This window comes from Conger conger, chromosome 12 (genome assembly GCF_963514075.1).
Source record: "Conger conger chromosome 12, fConCon1.1, whole genome shotgun sequence".
In the NCBI taxonomy this organism is placed as follows: Eukaryota; Metazoa; Chordata; class Actinopteri; order Anguilliformes; family Congridae; genus Conger; species Conger conger.
The window spans coordinates 11,369,660-11,388,782 of NC_083771.1; the positions used below are offsets into that span (position 1 = coordinate 11,369,660).

Below are 19,123 nucleotides of genomic sequence, written 5' to 3' on the forward strand. Positions count from 1 at the left end.
TGAATTAACACTGTTTACTCTGTGCCTTTTACTAATCTTTATGTAACAGGTTATGTAACTGCTATGATGGCTATCAAAGATCAGCCAGCCAAACACTGGTGAAAAGGTCACATTTGCAATGACAATACAATAGAATTTGTTGTTACTGCATAGAATTCCTGACCTGTATTTGTAATGGAGGCAGAGGCCAAGCTTATAGAGATATATTGCTGTTCTGTGTAAATGTACTGGACTGTTTTGTTTTTTTTTTGCAGTTCATGCAGCATAACATCAATTTACTTATGTAGGCCTATATAACACAGTCAGGGTCAGTTACGTTTCAATTCAGGCAATTTATTGAACAATGTCCATCTGTGAAACTGTCTTAACAAACGTCTTAGTCAGGTCAGGAGACTTAAAATCTTTTTGTTCTCTCAAATATAAAATATTAGTTGGGTTTAAGGTACTGTTTGCTTGACAAGTAAAATGTTCTTACCCCAATGTCAAATCTCGAAATGAGTCCAAACAGTCTCACCCCATTGGCAATAGTTTTTTATTATTTAAAAAGCAATAAAGAAATAAGATTTTAACTCTAAATATAAGATTAAATGATTATTGAATATTTTTTGAATAGTTTTTCCAGCTGACTACTACTACAACGGATGACTACTGACTACTACTGCTGTTGCTACTGTACTTCAATTACTAGTAATACGACTACTACTGTAATACTACTATTATTGCTACTAATGAGAATAAGAATATTGAGTGAGACTCACGTTGTTGGAGGAGATGTTGGGCCTGAATCGGAGGTTGAGGACGTGCACCTCCCCTCCCTCTTTGGTGTAATGCGTCCAGCACCCTGGGGCTAGTCCAGGGGCCACACTGATCCACTCATTATGGTTGTCCAGGACGTCTTGGGGGTCGCAGGTCACTAGGGGCACTGAGAAAAGGGAGGGGGGAATGAGGACAGGTCTTCCGTGGAGAGACACCACTTTTATCTTACAATTAAGCACCAGCTCGCTGGCTAGTGTAAGCCCCACATTATGGTGCCGATTTGCATCTGGAATACATAAACATTACTTTACAGTTATTTAGCTGGCACTTTTTTTTGTTTTGTTTTTTGATTTGATTAAGCAGGGGACAATCCCCACTGGAGCAATGTGGCGTAAAGGGCCTTGCTCAAGGGCCAAAAAGCTGCCTGGATCGTATCGTGGTTACACCACCAACCATCCGGGTCCCAGTCATGTGCCTTAGCCACTAGAAGTTGGGTCCCTAAATGAAAAAGGAAGAACTCTGCCATTGGGCCCTTGAGCAAGGCCCCTTAACTCAAAAACTTTAGCCCTGTTCTCTCTCTCGCTCTCAGCTGCATTTCTCTGGCATTTCTCCCAGAGTGTCCTTGAGAAAGAGAAAATGTGCTCAGTGGACCTCCCTTGGTTACATAAAATATAGTACTTGAAAATATTAGGCATTTAGCAGATGCTCTTACCCAGAGCGTCTTACAGAGTTTACACGTCTACAATCGCCTATCGATTTATACAGCCAGATACTTACTGAAGCAATTAGGGTTAAGTACCTCACTCATGGGTAAAACAGCAGTTCCCTTCCTGGGAGTTCAACCCACCACCTCTTGAGTAGGAAGCCCAGGTCCCTAATCACTACACTACACTGCTGCCAAAAAGCCCCCAGGCTATTTGGCCTTCAGGTACAACATTTGTGTTTATTTTAAGTTTTTCTCATACATACAAAATGGAGACCAACTGAGATAATGGCCAACCTTTGGGGGGAGGTTCTTTTGAACTTAATTGCATCCCTAATAGTGTTAGCTTTGTGCTCTTCCCAGAAAATCATTATAGGCGCAATAGCAAAAAGGACAGCTTTCCACACTTAAAATGATTTACTGAAGTGCCCAAAGGTGCAGTCACGCCATTGTATTCCACACAATTAAGCTGAAAAGAGACCAGCCTGGCGATTATCAGTTCCTCTAGCAAGCTTGTTAATGAGGAAAAACGATCAAATAAGGGTTCCGGACGGTTGTTGATTGAAAGGTACGTTTGTTTGCTGACCTTTTGCCTGCAGCAGACAGCCGGCGAGGCATAATAAGGGTTTTTATGCATCTTGCGCTTCCAACTGAAAACTTTTCCCACAGATTTACTTTTAAAACTGGACTGACTTTTTCCAAAAAGTTTTCTGTGAAAATTACACTGCTCGTTTTTTTTTCAGAGAACTTCCCAAGACACCCTCTGAGTATTACTTTGGACCTCTTGTCATCTCAAAGACTGAAATCAAACCACCTTTTGGAAATTTACCCAACAATAAATATGGAGAATCCAAATATTTAATAATTTAGTTTGCAATAGACCAGACTTGGCTGTGCTTTAAAATGGGTGTGTCTTTCTTTTATGCGAAATCAGAACTGTGGTCCCATTCCATTGGTGTCCTCTGTCACTCAGTGATCCAGCACAAACATCCCAGCAGTTCTTTCACTTCCTCTGTAAATACTGCACAGGATGGCTGGTTGTGTGATGTCACAGGAAGCAACAAGAAATACAGTGCGCTCCATAATGTTTGATGCAAAAACTTTTTTTTTTATTGATTTCGCTCTCTAAAATCAACTGTTTGGAACATCATTAGGAAAAAAGAGCACCTCTGAGCTGGTATGCCAGAAAATACCTCTACAGTTGATGACCGAAGAATTGTCATTATTACAAAGAAAACACCTGTCTGATAGATGAGAAAGGCTCACTTCAGAAGAACGGATTTGCAATCATGACAGGGTCCCTGGATAGGATCCTTACGTGTGGACCTGCAGTACAGTACGGAAAAGTACATTTTACATTCAGGCCTTGAGCAGACTCTAATCTCCAGCGACTTTTAAAAGTGCGTGCAGAAAGCTTTTAGGAAAGAAGCAAACCCCATCCTGAGGCATCCGTGTCAGTACTGATAGAAGCGCTCGGTACATAAACCCACATGAACGCAAGGCCAGAGATTATGCCACTGTAGGTGCGAGAGGGAGAGCGAGGATGCGGTCCTTCAAGTGGAAAATGGCTTTAATGACGTGGTGTTAAATGCAGCGACGGCGTAATTGGGTAAATCCGTAATAAAATGAATGGGCATATCACCACTGTGCAGGTGTGTAAACGGGCATATCACCACTGTGCAGGTGTGTAAACAGGCATATCACCACTGTGCAGGTGTGTAAACAGGCATATCACCACTGTGCAGGTGTGTAAACAGGCATATCACCACTGTGCAGGTGTGTAAACAGGCATATCACCACTGTGCAGGTGTGTAAACAGGCATATCACCACTGTGCAGGTGTGTAAACAGGCATATCACCACTGTGCAGGTGTGTAAACAGGCATATCACCACTGTGCAGGTGTGTAAACAGCAGTGGAGGCTGGTGACTTCCAGAATTGAGGAGGCCATTTTTTCCGCTTGCTCACTTCACTCGCGATGGAATGTTCCCTGTTCTCTTATCTGTCTTTGTGCTGGCCAAAGGCATACTATTTGGAGTGTAAGCTACGATGAAATTCATTGTGCAGAGCTTAGCCTTGTGCCTTCCTGAAGAAATGACATTGCTGTAAGTCTATGAGCCTGCCTGATAATTAAGCTGAGAAATGACATTTGGATGTAATATAAATGCCAAGTGAACATGTGTAAAAGGCAGGAATTTTAATTATGTAGTTAAAAACAATTTTGTTTAGCTTACATTTTTCATTCTTCTACAGCTTCAACATGTAATCACCAATTTAATCAAGTTTAGCATATAAAAAAGATAAGATAACACTTTCTTTATCATATGTAGTTTTATTCAATATATTTAATATAAAATATGTAAAAATATGGTTCCAGTTGGCTTTATCTAACGTTAACGTTATCCACTAGAGGGCAGCACTCTATTCGTATTTAGAGTGAATTTCCTCACAGAGCAACAATTCGGTAATTTGATATGGAAGATTATTAAATTGACTTGTAATAAAACGAAATGGACTACATTAAAAATAAAACTGTTCAATAAATCCCAAATGGTGTCTAACATGACCTATTGAATGTCATTCTCACTCCCTAGTATCTGGAATCTGCATATCTCCAGCCCAAGATCTCAAATTGCGCTAGAATCTCGCCGACTTCCGAGGTAGTTTTAAGCAAAAGTGTTTGGCCAAATGAGCTATAAACTCCATGATAGCCAGGGGTGTTCTCTAAATTTCCTGAAAAGCACAAGTTGATAGGACACTCGTAGCCACTATGGCGAGTGTTTGTTTGACTGAAGTGACTAGCGAATTCTCAAAATGGCTTCTGTGTTGAATAGGAAAGGAAAGGATAGTTGATTCCAAATGAACCAGTAGCATGTGATTGGACGAACAAAATGTCAATCTTTCAGCCCTGGACACAATGCATGGTGAGGCCAGGCCTCCGTTGCCCACCCATTTTTAGTGATCTGGCCAATCACATATTGGCATGAAAAAAAATGCATTACATTGACTTCTATGAAAAGCTAATTTCCTAGGGGAGGCCTGGCCTCCCTTAATACAAACTGATAGGGAAATCTGGCCTGTTGCTTTACAATTGCAATATTGGGTTTTAGCCATGGGAAAATTTAGATTTATGAACAAAACTAAAATAATATGAATATAAAAAATAAAAAATATGTTTTTTGTTAAAATAAATAAATAAAATAAATATATTTATTGTTTTTTTTTAAATCTCTCTCTTCTCTCAAATTATTGGGGAGGCCAGGCCTCCTCCACCTCTATGGAGGAGCCTCCACTGGTAAACAGGCATATCACCACTGTGCAGGTGTGTAAACAGGCACGTTTCCAGTGTGCAGGTATGTAAACAGGCAGTGTGCAGGTGTGTAAACAGGCACATTTCCAGTGTGCAGGTATGTAAACAGGCACATTTCCAGTGTGCAAGTGTGTAAACAGGCAGTGTGCAGGTGTGTAAACAGGCACATTTCCAGTGTGCAGGTGTGTAAACAGGCACATTTCCAGTGTGCAGGTGTGTAAACAGGCAGTGTGAAGGTGTGTAAACAGGCAGTGTGCAGGTGTGTAAACAGGCACATTTCCAGTGTGCAGGTGTCTAAACAGGCACATTTCCAGTGTGCAGGCGTGTAAACAGGCAGTGTGCAGCCGTGTAAACAGGCACACCTGCAGTGTAAGAGCAGGTGTTTTCAGCAGAAGACTCTGTCCTGACTGTAGGCGGGGTGGGGCTCATTTCACCCCTGGGGGAGCGAGAGAGTGGAGCAGAGCTGTGACTGAGAGCAGGGAGGTGGGGGGTCTCAGGAGTGTAAAGTCTGATCACAGACTCTCAGTAAGAGAGTAAGTCTCGGTAAGTCCCTCTCGCCGTGCGGGAGCACCTCAGATCCGTAATTACCTCCAGCCGTAACGGGTACACAGCGCAGGGAGGTGAGGGGAGGCATGACGTGCTTGTGTTTCACCTGATTACAGAGCACAGCTAAGCGTGATTAAAGAGGATTACGTGCAGGCAGGCCAGGTTACTGTGTCTGATGAACTGGCCGTACTCAGGTTGAAGGTGGAATTAAGTGTCTGGATCGTTTCATTCCCACATTGGTTATGCAAATAAGCAGTCTTAGCCTGTTTGTGCTATTTCAAGAAAATTAAAGCTACCACATAAAAAAAATATTTTGGATAAGCAAAACATGAATCTAAAGACATAAACTACTACTTATTAGATGAGGAATAACTAATAAAACAAATGACTATTCATCATAATCACCAAATTTCATCAGGACCTTTCCTCTTCAAGGAAAATTCTCCCTCTCTCTCACTCTCTCTCTTTCTCTCTCGCTCTCTCTCTCACCCCCCCTTCCCCTCACTCTCTTTCTCCCTCTCCCTCTCTCTCTCCCTCTCTCTCTCTGCCGACGCTCGGTAAGCTTTTCCCCAGAAGTAAACCCTGTCCTTCCTCAGGAAGTCCGAGGTCAGGTGTCACTTCCTGTGTGGTCACTTCCTGTGTGGTCTCCAGCGCTCGCCCGGCTTCACGCCGCCCAAAGATGAGCGGCTCTGATTGGCCCTTTATCAGCAGCTGGTGGCGTCGTCGGGCAGCCGGGCCGCGGCGGGCTGGGCCTGGAGGCGCCGCTGCAGACTGCGGGCCGGGCCGCCAGGCCTCCTGTCTCCCCGCTCAGCGCGATGCCAATCTCAGAGCCCCTTCTCCTGGGCTCCACCAGTATTCACGGCAGTCGCGTCTTTTCATCACATTAACCCCACATTCAATTAACGAATGCTTTAATTAACGTTTCATCTTTCACCAGTTGATGGCTTTACCCCTTTTTCCCATTTCAATTTTGTAATAATTGTAATAAAATGCCATTTTGCTTTTATTTATGAAGCACACTGAGTCCAACATATCAGACTTCATGGGTCGATTGCAGTGCGTTTAGCTGGAGTTTAAACCGCAGATCTGGAGCAGATAAGTGCACTGCAATTTACCTTATACATACAGTATATTATCAATCTTATGGTTATTATTATTATTTATATTATTATTATTATTAATGGTGTGCGTGCCCTGCGATAGCCAATATTTCCAGGGTGCATTCCTGCCTCTCGTACAATGCTGGGATAGCACCCTGACCGGGAATAAACAGGCTGGATAACGGATGGATGGATTATTATCAAAACCGCACTGTACATTCCCTCTCATATCCGCAATGGAACGGTGGGCTCGGAGGAAAAATACAGGCTTCATTTCCAAACGGGTGCTGAAGCCAAATGTGGATTGAAGCCGCGACAGGCGAGAGATAAGCATACAGCAGCGCTGCAAACAGGGGCTCAGTGATGAGGACAGATGGGAGAGTGGAGACCGAGGGCAGGAATGGTAGATGACACTATTGTACCAGGGAAGTGTAGCGCATTGTGCTGAAGTCTAAGTGACTAACGAGTACCAGCTGCCAGCGCTGAACACCTCAGTGACCAAAGGCTCTGCCTGCATTTTCCAAACATTGTTCTGCCTGTATTTTCCAAACTTACACAGAAGTTTATGTTAAGAGCTCCATTTGACCTTGAGACATAATTCATATGCATGTACGCTGGCTCCGAAAGACAAGTTTGGAAAATCTGAACAAAGAACAATCTCAAAACATAGGCTGTACTAAGCAAACGGTACATGGTATAAAATAACAATTCCACCTACACAGAGAGCCTTTGGCTTTGACCAGGGGTGCACAACTCCGGTCCTGGAGGGGCTGTTATGCATGCTGGCTGGTTATCGTTCCAACCAATTGACCTTAGTTTTGGATTCCTAACAGCTCTATAAACTATGCTTGTTCATTCCTGTACTTGAGCACGGCAAAATTCTTCTGATACACTGGCAGTCTATGGCTTTAGCTGCTGCTCACACAAATGTCAGAACAAGAGCTACTTAAATGACTCAAGAACTGAAGTTGGAACAAAATCCTGAACAGCAAACCTTATTGCACAAGCCTGGCTCAGACCTTGCTGAATAGAATAGAATATAATAGAATTTGTATTGTTATATGATCTTGGGTGGTGGAGCTCTTGTATTCACACATAAACACAGAACATCATGCAATGACTGAAATATCTGAAGACTATTCTTAACTAGTTTCATGACTATTTCTCACATCTTCTCAAGCAAGTTCCTTGTCACACTGTCCCTGCTAATAACATACAGTGTACCTTGTACTGACTGATTTCATGTGATGTTCCTCAATTTGCTTCTATGTGAGAACCTCATATATGTCCTCTACCCATGTGACCCAGAGGCCTTTCCTGTTCCTAGGGTAAGCTACACGCACATATTCTAGTTCGCTAGTAAAAGCACAGTGAAGTACCTTGGCTAGGGGCAATTTTACCTTAAGCTGACTGGTAACAAGTTTGCCTATGAAATCTTTGGGCGAAGCCAGATTCTAATCGCAACTCGGACTCAGGCAAATATCTGTACCACAGAAAACATCAGAATGACTTTATTTGTATTGGTATTGTTTCTGTTCATGTTTTCTGTTCTGTGTTTTGGAACTGAAAGATCCCGATCAGGGAGCCCTTGTGCCCAGTGCATGCTGGGACAGTGCCCCGAGGTGTTCCGAACCACACCAGGTCGTGAACCCTGGTGTGCTCCCCAACTTCCTGTCGCCAATAGCAACAGGAAATGCCCTGTTTACACAGTGTGGTGAAGGCCAGGAGTTCAGACCAGGCTTCTGATAGGACAGAGAGAGTGGGACAGCTCTATCCATCACAGGCGAAAATAATCAAGAACGCTGATCTCTACACTCTTCACTTCCATACTCTGAGGCGATCCTGTGTGTGTGTGTGTGTGTGTGCGTGTGTGTGGGCATCCATGTGTGCGTGTACGTGTGTGTGTGTGCATGCATGCATGTGTGTGTGGGCATCATAAATCACAATGAAAAGTTTGAGATCAGAGGTTTTCTTTCAAATGGAAAGAGGCATAAATATAGCGTGCCTCGAGCAAAGTCATGTCCTTAAATCTGGAATCACGAAATGTTTCCTGAAGACTCCACCACAACAGAATGTTTCTCCGCCAGAAATGAGTTCACGGAGAAAAGACGGTTTTAGGAACGTAATTCAAACATCCATGCCTACTTAATCCTGATATGAATGTTAGCAGGAACTCTGCAGGAAATGGGCTTTAACGACTGAAATAACAGTACGGCCCTTTAAATTCTTAATGCGTAATCCACATGTTTATAGGGCTGCATATTGTTTGCTGTAAACACCACCTAGATGTTTATAGGGGGTTTATAGGGGATTTCCCACTGTCTGAATCTGCATGGAATGGGTGTTTGAATGCTGTGGGATGGAGCTGTCAGCCACCACCTTTTCCCATCACTACCCTCGTTAACACTAATACTCATAAACAGCAGCCGTGTTTGTGAAAGCATGTGTGCATTGCATTTCTGTATGTGCGTGTGCATGCATGTGTGTGTGTGTGTGTGTGTGTGTGCACTCTCAGAAATAAAGGTACAAAAAGTGCCTAAAAGGGTACAAATGCTTGTCACTGGGGCGGTACCCTATCAGTGCATAAAATTGTATGTCACCATGAGGGCGACATGGCTCAGGCAGTAAGAGCAGTCGCCTGGCAGTCGGTTCAATCTCCCGCCTGGGCTGTGTCGAAGTGGGGGCTGGAGCCTATCCCAGCATACATTTGGCAAAAGGCAGGAATACACCCTGGACAGGTCGCCAGTCCATCACAGGGCACACACACCATTCACTCATACCTACAGGCAATTTAGACTCTCCAATCAGCCTAACCTGCATGTCTTTGGACTGTGGGAGGAAACCGGAGTACTCGGAGGAAACCCACACAAACACGGGGAGAACATATAAACTCCACACAGAGAGCCCCCGGCCGACGGGGATTCGAACCCAGGACTTCCTTGCTGTGAGGCGGCAGTGCTACCCACTGCACCATCCGTGCCGCCACATTTAGGAAATCTGATCCTTAAATGTACCTACACTGTCACTTTAATTCTCAGTGTGTGCGTGTGCCGGGCTCTAAGGCCACTCCAGGTAAACTGGACGCACTGTCCCATGCAGTATCCGGACATGCCGACGTCCCGCTAAGCGGTTTGGTGTTAAATGAAGGATGAGGTCGTCCGGAATCACTGCAACCTTATCTGTTCCCATCAGTGCCATCAATTTACTTTTCCTTGAGGAAGAGCACTTACATTCCTCTCGCAGGGGACATCATTGTGTCTCTCTGAGTCTGACCGATGTCTGAGAAGGCCAAAGCGGCACAGTCCGGAGGAGTCATGAGTGACTCGCGGTTAAAGAAAAAAAAATAATTCCCCCTGCCATGGCGGTTCCTGAGCTGTGATCCCATCTCTATCTGTAACCTTCTCCACTCTCTCTCTGTTTAAATGAATAACTCAAAAGCAGGAAGTCTTTCATTTTTAAAAAAAGTGATAAATTGAAATTAAGAATAACGTGAAGGTGTTGATTCCGAGCTCACAGCATAAGTGCGTTATCACTGTCGAGACAACTCATTACTGAGGTGTTTCTGTTAAGTCTAAAACACAGGGTCTGTCGCTTTTCTTTTTCTTTGACCTTGAAATTGGCAGCATACCAGCCAAGAAACAAGTCGATGAGAGTCAAGTATTCGCTGCGACTGGCTGCTGTAATTATATTTGCGTTAGCGCTGGATACAAATAAGTAGCGTACTCTACGGACCTCAAAGGCGGCGTCTGGAGCCACTAGTCTCCAGGGCAGCCCAGCGCACTGCAAATGGCCATTTTTCTCTTTTGTAAAATCCAGCTGTGCCAGTTTCACCACCTCGTAAGTTGAGCTGGTCAAACCATGTCAAGCTGGGAGCTGATCTGAACTGGTCAACCAGCGACCCGCTGTTTCAAAACCTAGTTTGAGCTGTTTTTTTCAGCAGCGTACTGATTAGCGCTCACTGTGCTGTCTGTCTGAGTGCGCTCTCTTTCTCCCAGTCCCACTGCTTAACTGATGCTGTTCCAGAACAAACGTCTGAACGTACAATCCGTCTCCGCACTGACGTTAAAGTGACACATTATCACTGGGGAACTAGTCTCCAGCCAGGCTTAATCCGTTAAAGTCCTGCAAATCCTCCCCTCTGACAGACCGCAGTGAACCCAAACTCCCACTCCATCCCGGAAAGTCTCAACCGAGACTCGAGTGTGGAATTCCAGTCGACCGCGCAATCGGGATAATGTCAGTCCGACTCGTGTATGATTCTTGACCTGGTCGGAGTTTGGCAGTCATAGTTTTTTGTACGCCCTCGAGAGGCCTCATCAGAAACATTGCATTCACAGAAGCCCCAGACCAATGACAAACATGCAGACTGACTAAACATACACTCAGTGAGCACTTTATTAGGTATTTATTAGACTTATTTTTTAGACTTATTGCTCTTCTGCTGCTGTAGCCTATCCACTTAGAGGTATGATGTCTTGTGTGTTCTGAGATGTTCTTCTGCATACCACTGTTGTAACACGTGGTTTTTTGAGATACTGTCGCCTTCGTGTCAGCTTGAGTCAGTCTGGCCATTCTCCTCTGACCTCTCTCATTAACAAGGATTTTTCACCCACAGAACTGCAGCTCACTGGATTATTTTCTTTTTCGTAACATGCTCTAGAAACTTGTGTGTGAAAATCCCAAATCAGCAGTTTCTGAGGTATTCAAACCACCCCATTTGGTACCGACAATCATTCCATGCGCAAATTCACAAATCACATTTCTTCCCCATCCTGATATTTGCTCTGAACAACAATTGAACCTACTGACCATTTCTGCATGCTTTGAGGCATTGAGTTGCTGCCACACAATTGCCTGATTAGATATTTGCACCGAGCTGGAGTACAGGTCTACCGAATAAAATGGTTGCTGAAAACCTAATGTACTGTATCATTCTCCATGTTGCACGACAAAACACTAAACCTTCTGTCCAAAAGCAGAACTAAATAACAGTAAAAAAGCAGGCATTTACCATATTTAACCTCAAGATCACTTGGACTTCAGAACCACTTCCTGTTATGAAAGGTTAAAGGTGAACTCTCAGACTCGGGGCAGCACGTCTTCTCTGTCAGCAAGATAGAGACCTTTGCCATTAATAGGCCACTTGGAACTGACAGTACAGTTAATATTTTTATAAAACCTCAGAGAGCTACTGGCAATGAGGTATTTCCTGGAAATGTCCACTTCCTTCACTGAGATTTCACTCAGAGACAAAGGTCCTTGATTTCAGCCACACGCGATCAGTGACCTTGCAAATTAATGGCTTTGTAATGTGATTTTTTTTCTGGGCATGAAACAGTCTCCCTGGTTCCCAAAGTAACTTAAAGGAAACCTGTTTCTCACTCACTTTCCTCTGATTATGGTTTATGGCAGTGGTGCCCAAACCCTGTTCCTGGAGATTTACTCTCCTGAACCTTTTTTATTTCAACTGTTATTTGGCTACTAATTAGCAGCCCAAGGAGGTCTCATCCTGTTGAAAGACAGTATGATTTGAAGTGTAGTCCTACAGGATTGTACATCTCCAGGAATAGGTTTGGGATATGCCCTGCTACTCTGTTAAGAGTAGTGTGTATTCAGTTGAAAGATCCTTTGGGATCAGCTACATCTGTTACTAAAATTTTCAAACATCACATGTTGGGTAACCCACGGTGAGCGAGGCATTGAAGGTCCAGGGAGTCAGAGGGGAGTGAGAGTCACAGGGGAGTCGGAGAGGAGTCAGAGTCACAGGGGAGTCTGAGCCACAGGGAGTCAAAGTTACATGAGGAGTCAGAGCCACAGGAATCAGAGTCACAGATGAGTCAGTGTCACAGGAATCAGAGCCACTGACGAGTCAGAGCCACAGGAAGATACTAGATTTCTAGCAGCGGTGAAATCGGGGCCACAAAGAGTAGCTGAATAAAGTGGTTGTATCCAGGGCTAGGGAGGGGAGGTGGGAGGGAGGGCGGGGGGGCTGGGTGGGTGGCGGTTAGTGGCAGTCTGGCCTAAACTCCACACACCTATTGTCCCGCAGTTTCCTTGGCTGCAGACGGAGGGCTGACCATCCAGCGGAAGGTAAACAAGAGCTTATCAGAGCTCAGCAGAGGGCCCAGTGTCCCTGCCCTCTGACCTGCCTCCCCCTGCTGCAACACGCCCAGAATCTCCACAATATAACCACTACCATCATCATCATCATCATCATCATCATTATTATTATTATTATTGTATTACTGTCAATGATTCTGTGTATTTGCTGGCTATGATTCTGCCCCAGTTCTGGTTTTGTGAGTGAATCTGTCCTCGAGTTTTGGGGCCATCCACACGCGCCATCGCACTATTGGTAATTGTTTGTAATCGTTTGTAATTGCACCCATTTACACCCCAAAGGAACGGTTTGTCCCAGACTGCATCACGGCGGAAGCACAGCTGCACTGCAGTTGTTAACAACAAAGAGAGTAACAGCACGATTATTACACTCCATTTCCACAAGATTATGCGTCGCCACCCATACACAGATTTCTCTGATGATTTCTTTTTTTTCCCAAAAATAGAAGTAAATCAAGGACAAATTCATTGCGATAAACAAGCAAATATTTACTCAGCGCTTTAAAACAATACCTAATACCCTGTGCATCTCTGAATTGTAAAGCACGGTGACTACAAAATGTATGCTACAATTGTAATTGTAAATTTGCACAACAGTCTACTGATTGAAAAAATAATCAAAACACTCTTTACCGAAGACAGAAGCAAACATTATGTGCTATCTAAACTAATGAATATTATACTGAAAATCTTCTAAAAAGATACTATCCTCAAATCCAAATCTCTCTGCGTCTGGCTAGCTGTCATCTTGCCTTCTAATCGGCAGAGATCCCTGATTGGCTGAGGAGGGACAGGTGGTTCCCTGATTGGTTGACTGAAGCTGAGGAGGTGGAGTTCTGGCTGGTTGAAGATAAGACTGTGCAACCCCAGGGCTTATCTGCGCAGACGGCCGCCACTGGCACGGGCACAAGTGGGTGGCATTTACGTATCTGAGCCAGACGCTAATGAGCCTTTTAGGGATCGCACCACCAGCAGCCACCGGGGGGAACTGGCACTTGCCATTTGGGGGTGGGGGGGGGGGTTGGGGTAATGATGTCAGACCCTTGGCTCCCCTGGGGTTGGCACCAGCACAACCTGTACAAGGGCATTTGTGAAGGCAGCTTAAGTTATGCAAAGCATCGTGGGATCATTATCAGAGTTTTTAGGGGCAGCCTGTAGCCTAGTGGCTATGGTACATGACTGGAAGGTCAGCGGTTCAAGCCCCGGGGTAGCCAGCTGTTGAGCCCTTGAGCAAGGCCCTTAACTCCTTAACAAGGCCATTGTTCCAAGGGGGGGTTGTCCTCTGCTTAGTCTAATCAACTGCAAGTCATTTTGTATAAAAGCGTTGGAGAATTAACTATTTATGATATGTATTTATTTACAGAGTGGGACGAACGCAGTGGTGACATAGAATGTCCTCACAATGTTACGGGAAAGTTTTGTCAAAGCTGTAACATTGCCACTGAGTGACGCTAACATTGGGAGAATGTTTTGTGTTAGCTGTGGGCCAGCCCTGGGGAGTGTCATTTAGAAACGACTTTAAAACTTCAGATGGATGTTGGGCAATTCAATCCCCCTACAGGCGAAATCTATATTATACAAAACGCAAACTACTTATTTTTTACTTATATTTTTGTCACTTTACAGTTTGGTACTTTCAGATGGAACACCTTGTCATCGATTTTTATCTATCAAAGTGAGCCGCTTTCTTCCAGGAATGCGTTATTCATGAGCAAAATCCCCTCCAGTTTCTCCGATAAATGGCACCGGTACATTTTAATCCAGCCAGTCCTGCGGGAAGTTACAGCGTATCAATCATTTGCTGCGAGGAAAAAAACGTCTGCATCCTGCAACATATTCAAATTCACAACGATAGTCTTCCCCGGTGGCGTGACTCAGACAAGAGCGAGCATAGGCTGCCTTAGCTACTCAAAAAAGAAAGAGGCAGAGTCGGAAAATGGATTGTTAATTGCTGCGGCGAGATAGAAATCGGTCTCGGAGGGCGACGGGCGGTCGCGTCTGTGGGTCTCCCTGTCTCCCAGTCTGGCCGGTGGGCCCTGGAGCTCGCCTGTGGAATCGGCTTATTTAGACTCCACACGCCATTTTTAACAGACGGGGGGGGGGGGGGGTTCTCCACTTTGTTTTTTCCTTTTCGGACCTTCTAAGAGTCCGTCTGTCATCTCTCAGTCTTTATGCCCCCCCTCCACTCCCCCCACCCATCTCTCTCTCTCTCTCTCTCTCTCTCTCTCCTGTTCTCAGATAGTTATGTAAGCCACAGCCCTTCAGTTGTATTTCCTGAGGATGTAAGTCCTTGTGGCTCTTTGCCCCCCCCCCCCCCCCCCCCCCCACCGTCCCTTAGACAGAAAGCCCCCCCTCCCCCTGCCCCAAAGCCCCCCTTCAGACTCGCCCCCCTCCCTTTCCAGCTCCTCTCGCTAATGGTTTCAGTATTTTTCCTCCGGCCTGTGGACTGCAGCTGTGACCGTTGAGGAATGGGGAGAGGATGGCGGAAGATCCTCGGGGCACGTGGCAGTGAGACATGCCCGATATGGGAGCACTGCAGCTGGGGAGCAGCCGCTTGTGCTGCTGGGTGGCTCTGGAGGTGGCTGGGAACAACCAGGGACGGTTTGACCAGTTTGTAAGGGTCTCTCTACACCCAGTTATCAACACAATTCCAAAACTTAATGGATGGGCTTAGTTGGTTAACCCCTCAAGTAGCGACCCTTTTCTTCACACAAGCTTGAAGATGACATATCCCAAATCAAATGGTTACTATTCTTGAACCCTTCTGACTACAGGAATAATCTTGATCTCCTCTGCAAGGTAACCCTTTGGGGTTTGTTTCCCAAGAGTCAGAATCACTCCAAATGTTACAAAAACAAAATTACAGATGCTCAAACACAGTGAAAGTGGAAGTTTTTTTCCCACTGAAAAGATTTTCTGTATTTGACTGGATACAGATTATTGTAGCTGTGGCCAGTGTGCTTAGAAACACAATGGAGCCACAGCCACTAGACTGGACAAGTACCGTTGATAACGATATCACCAAAACCAAGCATTCTGCATTGTTTTTTCTAAGTTGTGCCTAGGCAGTTTTCCAAAAAGGACATTTGGAGACTCCAAAAGGACACATGGATACTAAATTATATAATGGGTCTTATAAACTGTAAAATATGGTATTTTGCTTACTGAACTATGCAACACTTTTTATCCTGAAAAAAAGTGTTTGCACTTTCCTCCACTTGTCACCCTCCCACTAGCTCTCCATCTCAACCCCCCTCTCCTTGCTCTCTGCTCAGGTCGAGAACAATAGTGCAATAATGAAAATAACAACATCATGTATACTAATATATTAATTAAGGTCAATTGATTGATGTTTTTGTCAAATACCCAACCCCCATCACAAGTCAAACACATTCCACATCTCACATGCTCATCAATATAAAATCACTGAAAATACCCTCTTTTGTGAAGTCAATGCTGTCTTACTCAGAAATATTCACTCAAACCAAGTCCAAGACTAAATTTAATTTTGAATAGAGATTCTCCATTCAAGAACTAAGGAGTAAGGATTAAGCTTAATGCATGTCTGGGAGACCAGTTCTAAGGCTTCAGTTTATTAATTCACAAAAAAATCTGCAATTACATTTCCTGGTCTAATTTTCAATAACTGTTTATTCTACAATGCTGAACTATACACTAGAAAGGGCGTTGTGTAAATGTAATAATATTTTTGAAAATATTTTTTTGTCATCCAAGACACTATTATGCCAACAATTTTAAATACATTCTGGCTAATAAGAATCGCAGGCCTCCTACAAGTGTAACTACGAGGATGCTATACAGGGCACATCAGTGACAAACATGAACTAATTCATCATGAAATAAATTAAACAGGTTAAAACATGTTATAATGTGGTCACTTTCATTTCTCATTACATGTTTTTATGTAAAAAAAAAAAAAAAAAAAGGCAAATTATTATTTTTTTTCCTTTTATATTCTGGAGGCTCTGTATTCCAAACTGACTCAAAACTGTACATGAACACCCTGAATACCAGAAGCAATTTGAATAATTTACAGTTACTACAAACAGGAGAACCTAATTACCGCGTAATGTGCATGTCTGCTTTCAAATGCTCAAAAACGGATTGCTTAAAATCAATTTCCCGCGTTATATCAAACGGTATTTTAGCCTTTATTTCAATATTAATTGCATACTTTCAAACGTAGCGTGCGTATGGACAGTGCTGACACTACATATTGAGGTCATACATATTGAGGTCGCCTCATTGGTTGATGGTAAGCGCACACAGCCGATAGACCCACCTGAGGTCGCGACGGTGAGGGGCAGCAGGAGCAGCAGTATGCCGGCGCTTTCCATGTCGCTCGGTGGAGGAGGTTCTGGGGGAGGTGTCGGTTCTAGCCGGTGTCAAGGAGCTCAGGGCGCAGGCGACAGGTGCCGATCGAGAGGCAGCGTGAAAGTGACCGTGGATATGGTTCCGAGGGTGAGGTGTAGCTACGAAAATCCAGCCTTGATACGTCTTCGGTAGCTGTTGGATGAGGCGTGCACGAATGACAGTCAATCGCTATGCAATACATAAGCTATATGTTTTTGTAGCTAGCATTCTTTTTTTTCTTTTTTTTTTTTAGATTTCTGTAGTCATTATTGTTATTTTTTCCTTAGAAAGATTGTGCGAAGTGCGGCACGACTAATTTAAGCTGAAATGCTTGAATATTTCAAGAAACTTTGAATACGTACATTTTACCTTCATGATACCATATAAACAAATGAAAGAAATTCTACGCAATTACTGCGCGGCCAAAGGACCAATTCAACTACCTGTTGCAACACAAAATGCCCTTTGGCAACTGGAACAACCATCCTTAAAGAAGCAGAAGGGATTGGAGAGTTCAGACATTATTTCATTTTTTGTTTTCTTTTTTGTTTCAACTGCAGTAACTTTTACGACCAACGTCGTATAACCTATTTATAACTTGTTTTATTTTCAGAATCGCTCACAGCCTGCGTTAGCCTCGTCTTCGTAGCTTACTCTTTGCTTCTTAATCTTTCATAATTATTTTAAAATAACGGCTTTTACACATTACAGTGATTGTGATTTATTTCCTTTTGTTGACAACAAGTATCCCCCACGCGAAGAAGGTTAAAGGGTTTTCGGGGTCGTGACTTTGTTAGTAGCAAATCGCGTGCGTAAAAACATTCTAACCAACGGTTAAACGGTGCGTTTCAGTAATAAATAATACGATTTTACCTCGCCGGTCACACTTTTTAATAGCATAAAAAACACAACACAATTGCAGTCGTCGGACACAGTTCCCCAGCTGTCAAAAAAATGTCAAAACACCTGCATATGTAATATTATCGGCAGAACATCGGCAGAAAGTGTTTTCAAGCAGTTCGCTCTCCTTTAAAAAAACATATTGTAGCATATTTTCTGTACAAAACCTAATACCAAATGTACACTAATCTTTCTAATGTAACTAATGTAGATTTAATTTTAAAATTATATACGACCAATAATGTGCCTGTTGTACTTTCAAAAGTAGCCACCATTTTTCAATTTGGTGCCAAGGGCCCGGAGCGCCGGGGTTACTGGGTGGTCAACAACTGTGTTGGCCGACTTTATGCGGAAACGGCATGGCGTCGCTTTCTTTAAATAATATTACAATGAAGAGATCTGATAAGCTAGGTGGCCCGTTCTTGTTGTATAAATCAATGTAGAGCGAGTGGAAATGATTTCATAAACTTTTCAGTTTTTCAGTCCAACAAAAGTAAACTTCTTCCCAAAACCAAAATAGCGTATAGTTATAATAAGCGAATATTATAGGTAGTCTAGCCAACATGAATTTCATAAAACGCGATTAACATCACAACCGTGTCTAAATAAATCTCATATGACCGTGTCATATGAGAACGCGTTTAGGATTTCAATTAATTGAATTGGTCCTATGTGGGAAATATAGCTACTTTTTGTGGCATATCAAAATTTCCCACGTTAAAACGAAACCAATTTAACTACTTTATTAGAAGAACACGTGATTTTTACGATCAAGAACGCAATATTATCCACAGTGGCATTTTTGCACTGTTGAAATTCGACGGATAAGAAATGATAAAAACAACAAAAAAGCATGAATAACTATTCCCTATAGAACCTCATAATAAAATTCCTCGCCTTCTCCGCGACCTTTTATCGCTCAATTAAACAATCGCACCATTGGCTATGGTTTACCGCAAAATGTTCGCTCTTCAGTAATTACAAAAGGTATGGATATGACAGCAAAAAAATAAAACAGGGAAATTAAACTTACATCCTTAAGCAGAACGGCCCAATCAGGCTTTTTGTAAATCCACACGCTCTCGGAGGCAAAAGCACGGTCCAGAGAACTTTCTCAAAGTAACTCAGCCGACGGAATAACCGCAGACGTGTTTGCACCACCCACCGGTCACCACACACCGAACAGCCGAGCCAACTGGAGCACAACGCGCTGTCGAATGGGAGGCACCGAGAGACGTGCGGGAGCCTTACTCCTGGACGAAACTCGCAGAGGGAAGGAAGTGGATGAATCAGTGGTTTTGTGTTTTCCGTTAAA

General features: G+C 43.6%; 1 protein-coding gene across 1 annotated transcript in view; it reads right to left on the reverse strand.

Annotated features, from left to right (window-relative positions):
- The window catches only part of eng (endoglin), a 44,226-nt gene extending 25,163 nt beyond the window's left edge, over positions 1 to 19,063 (reverse strand). The window contains exons 1-3 of the mRNA XM_061263811.1: positions 18,842 to 19,063; positions 16,838 to 17,061; positions 759 to 922 (exon numbers count right to left, since the gene is read on the reverse strand). Coding sequence (XP_061119795.1) covers positions 759 to 922; positions 16,838 to 16,892 — 219 coding nt within the window. The 5' untranslated portion in view covers positions 16,893 to 17,061; positions 18,842 to 19,063. The remainder of the gene's footprint in view (positions 1 to 758; positions 923 to 16,837; positions 17,062 to 18,841) is intronic.
- Positions 19,064 to 19,123: the final 60 nt, after the last annotated feature.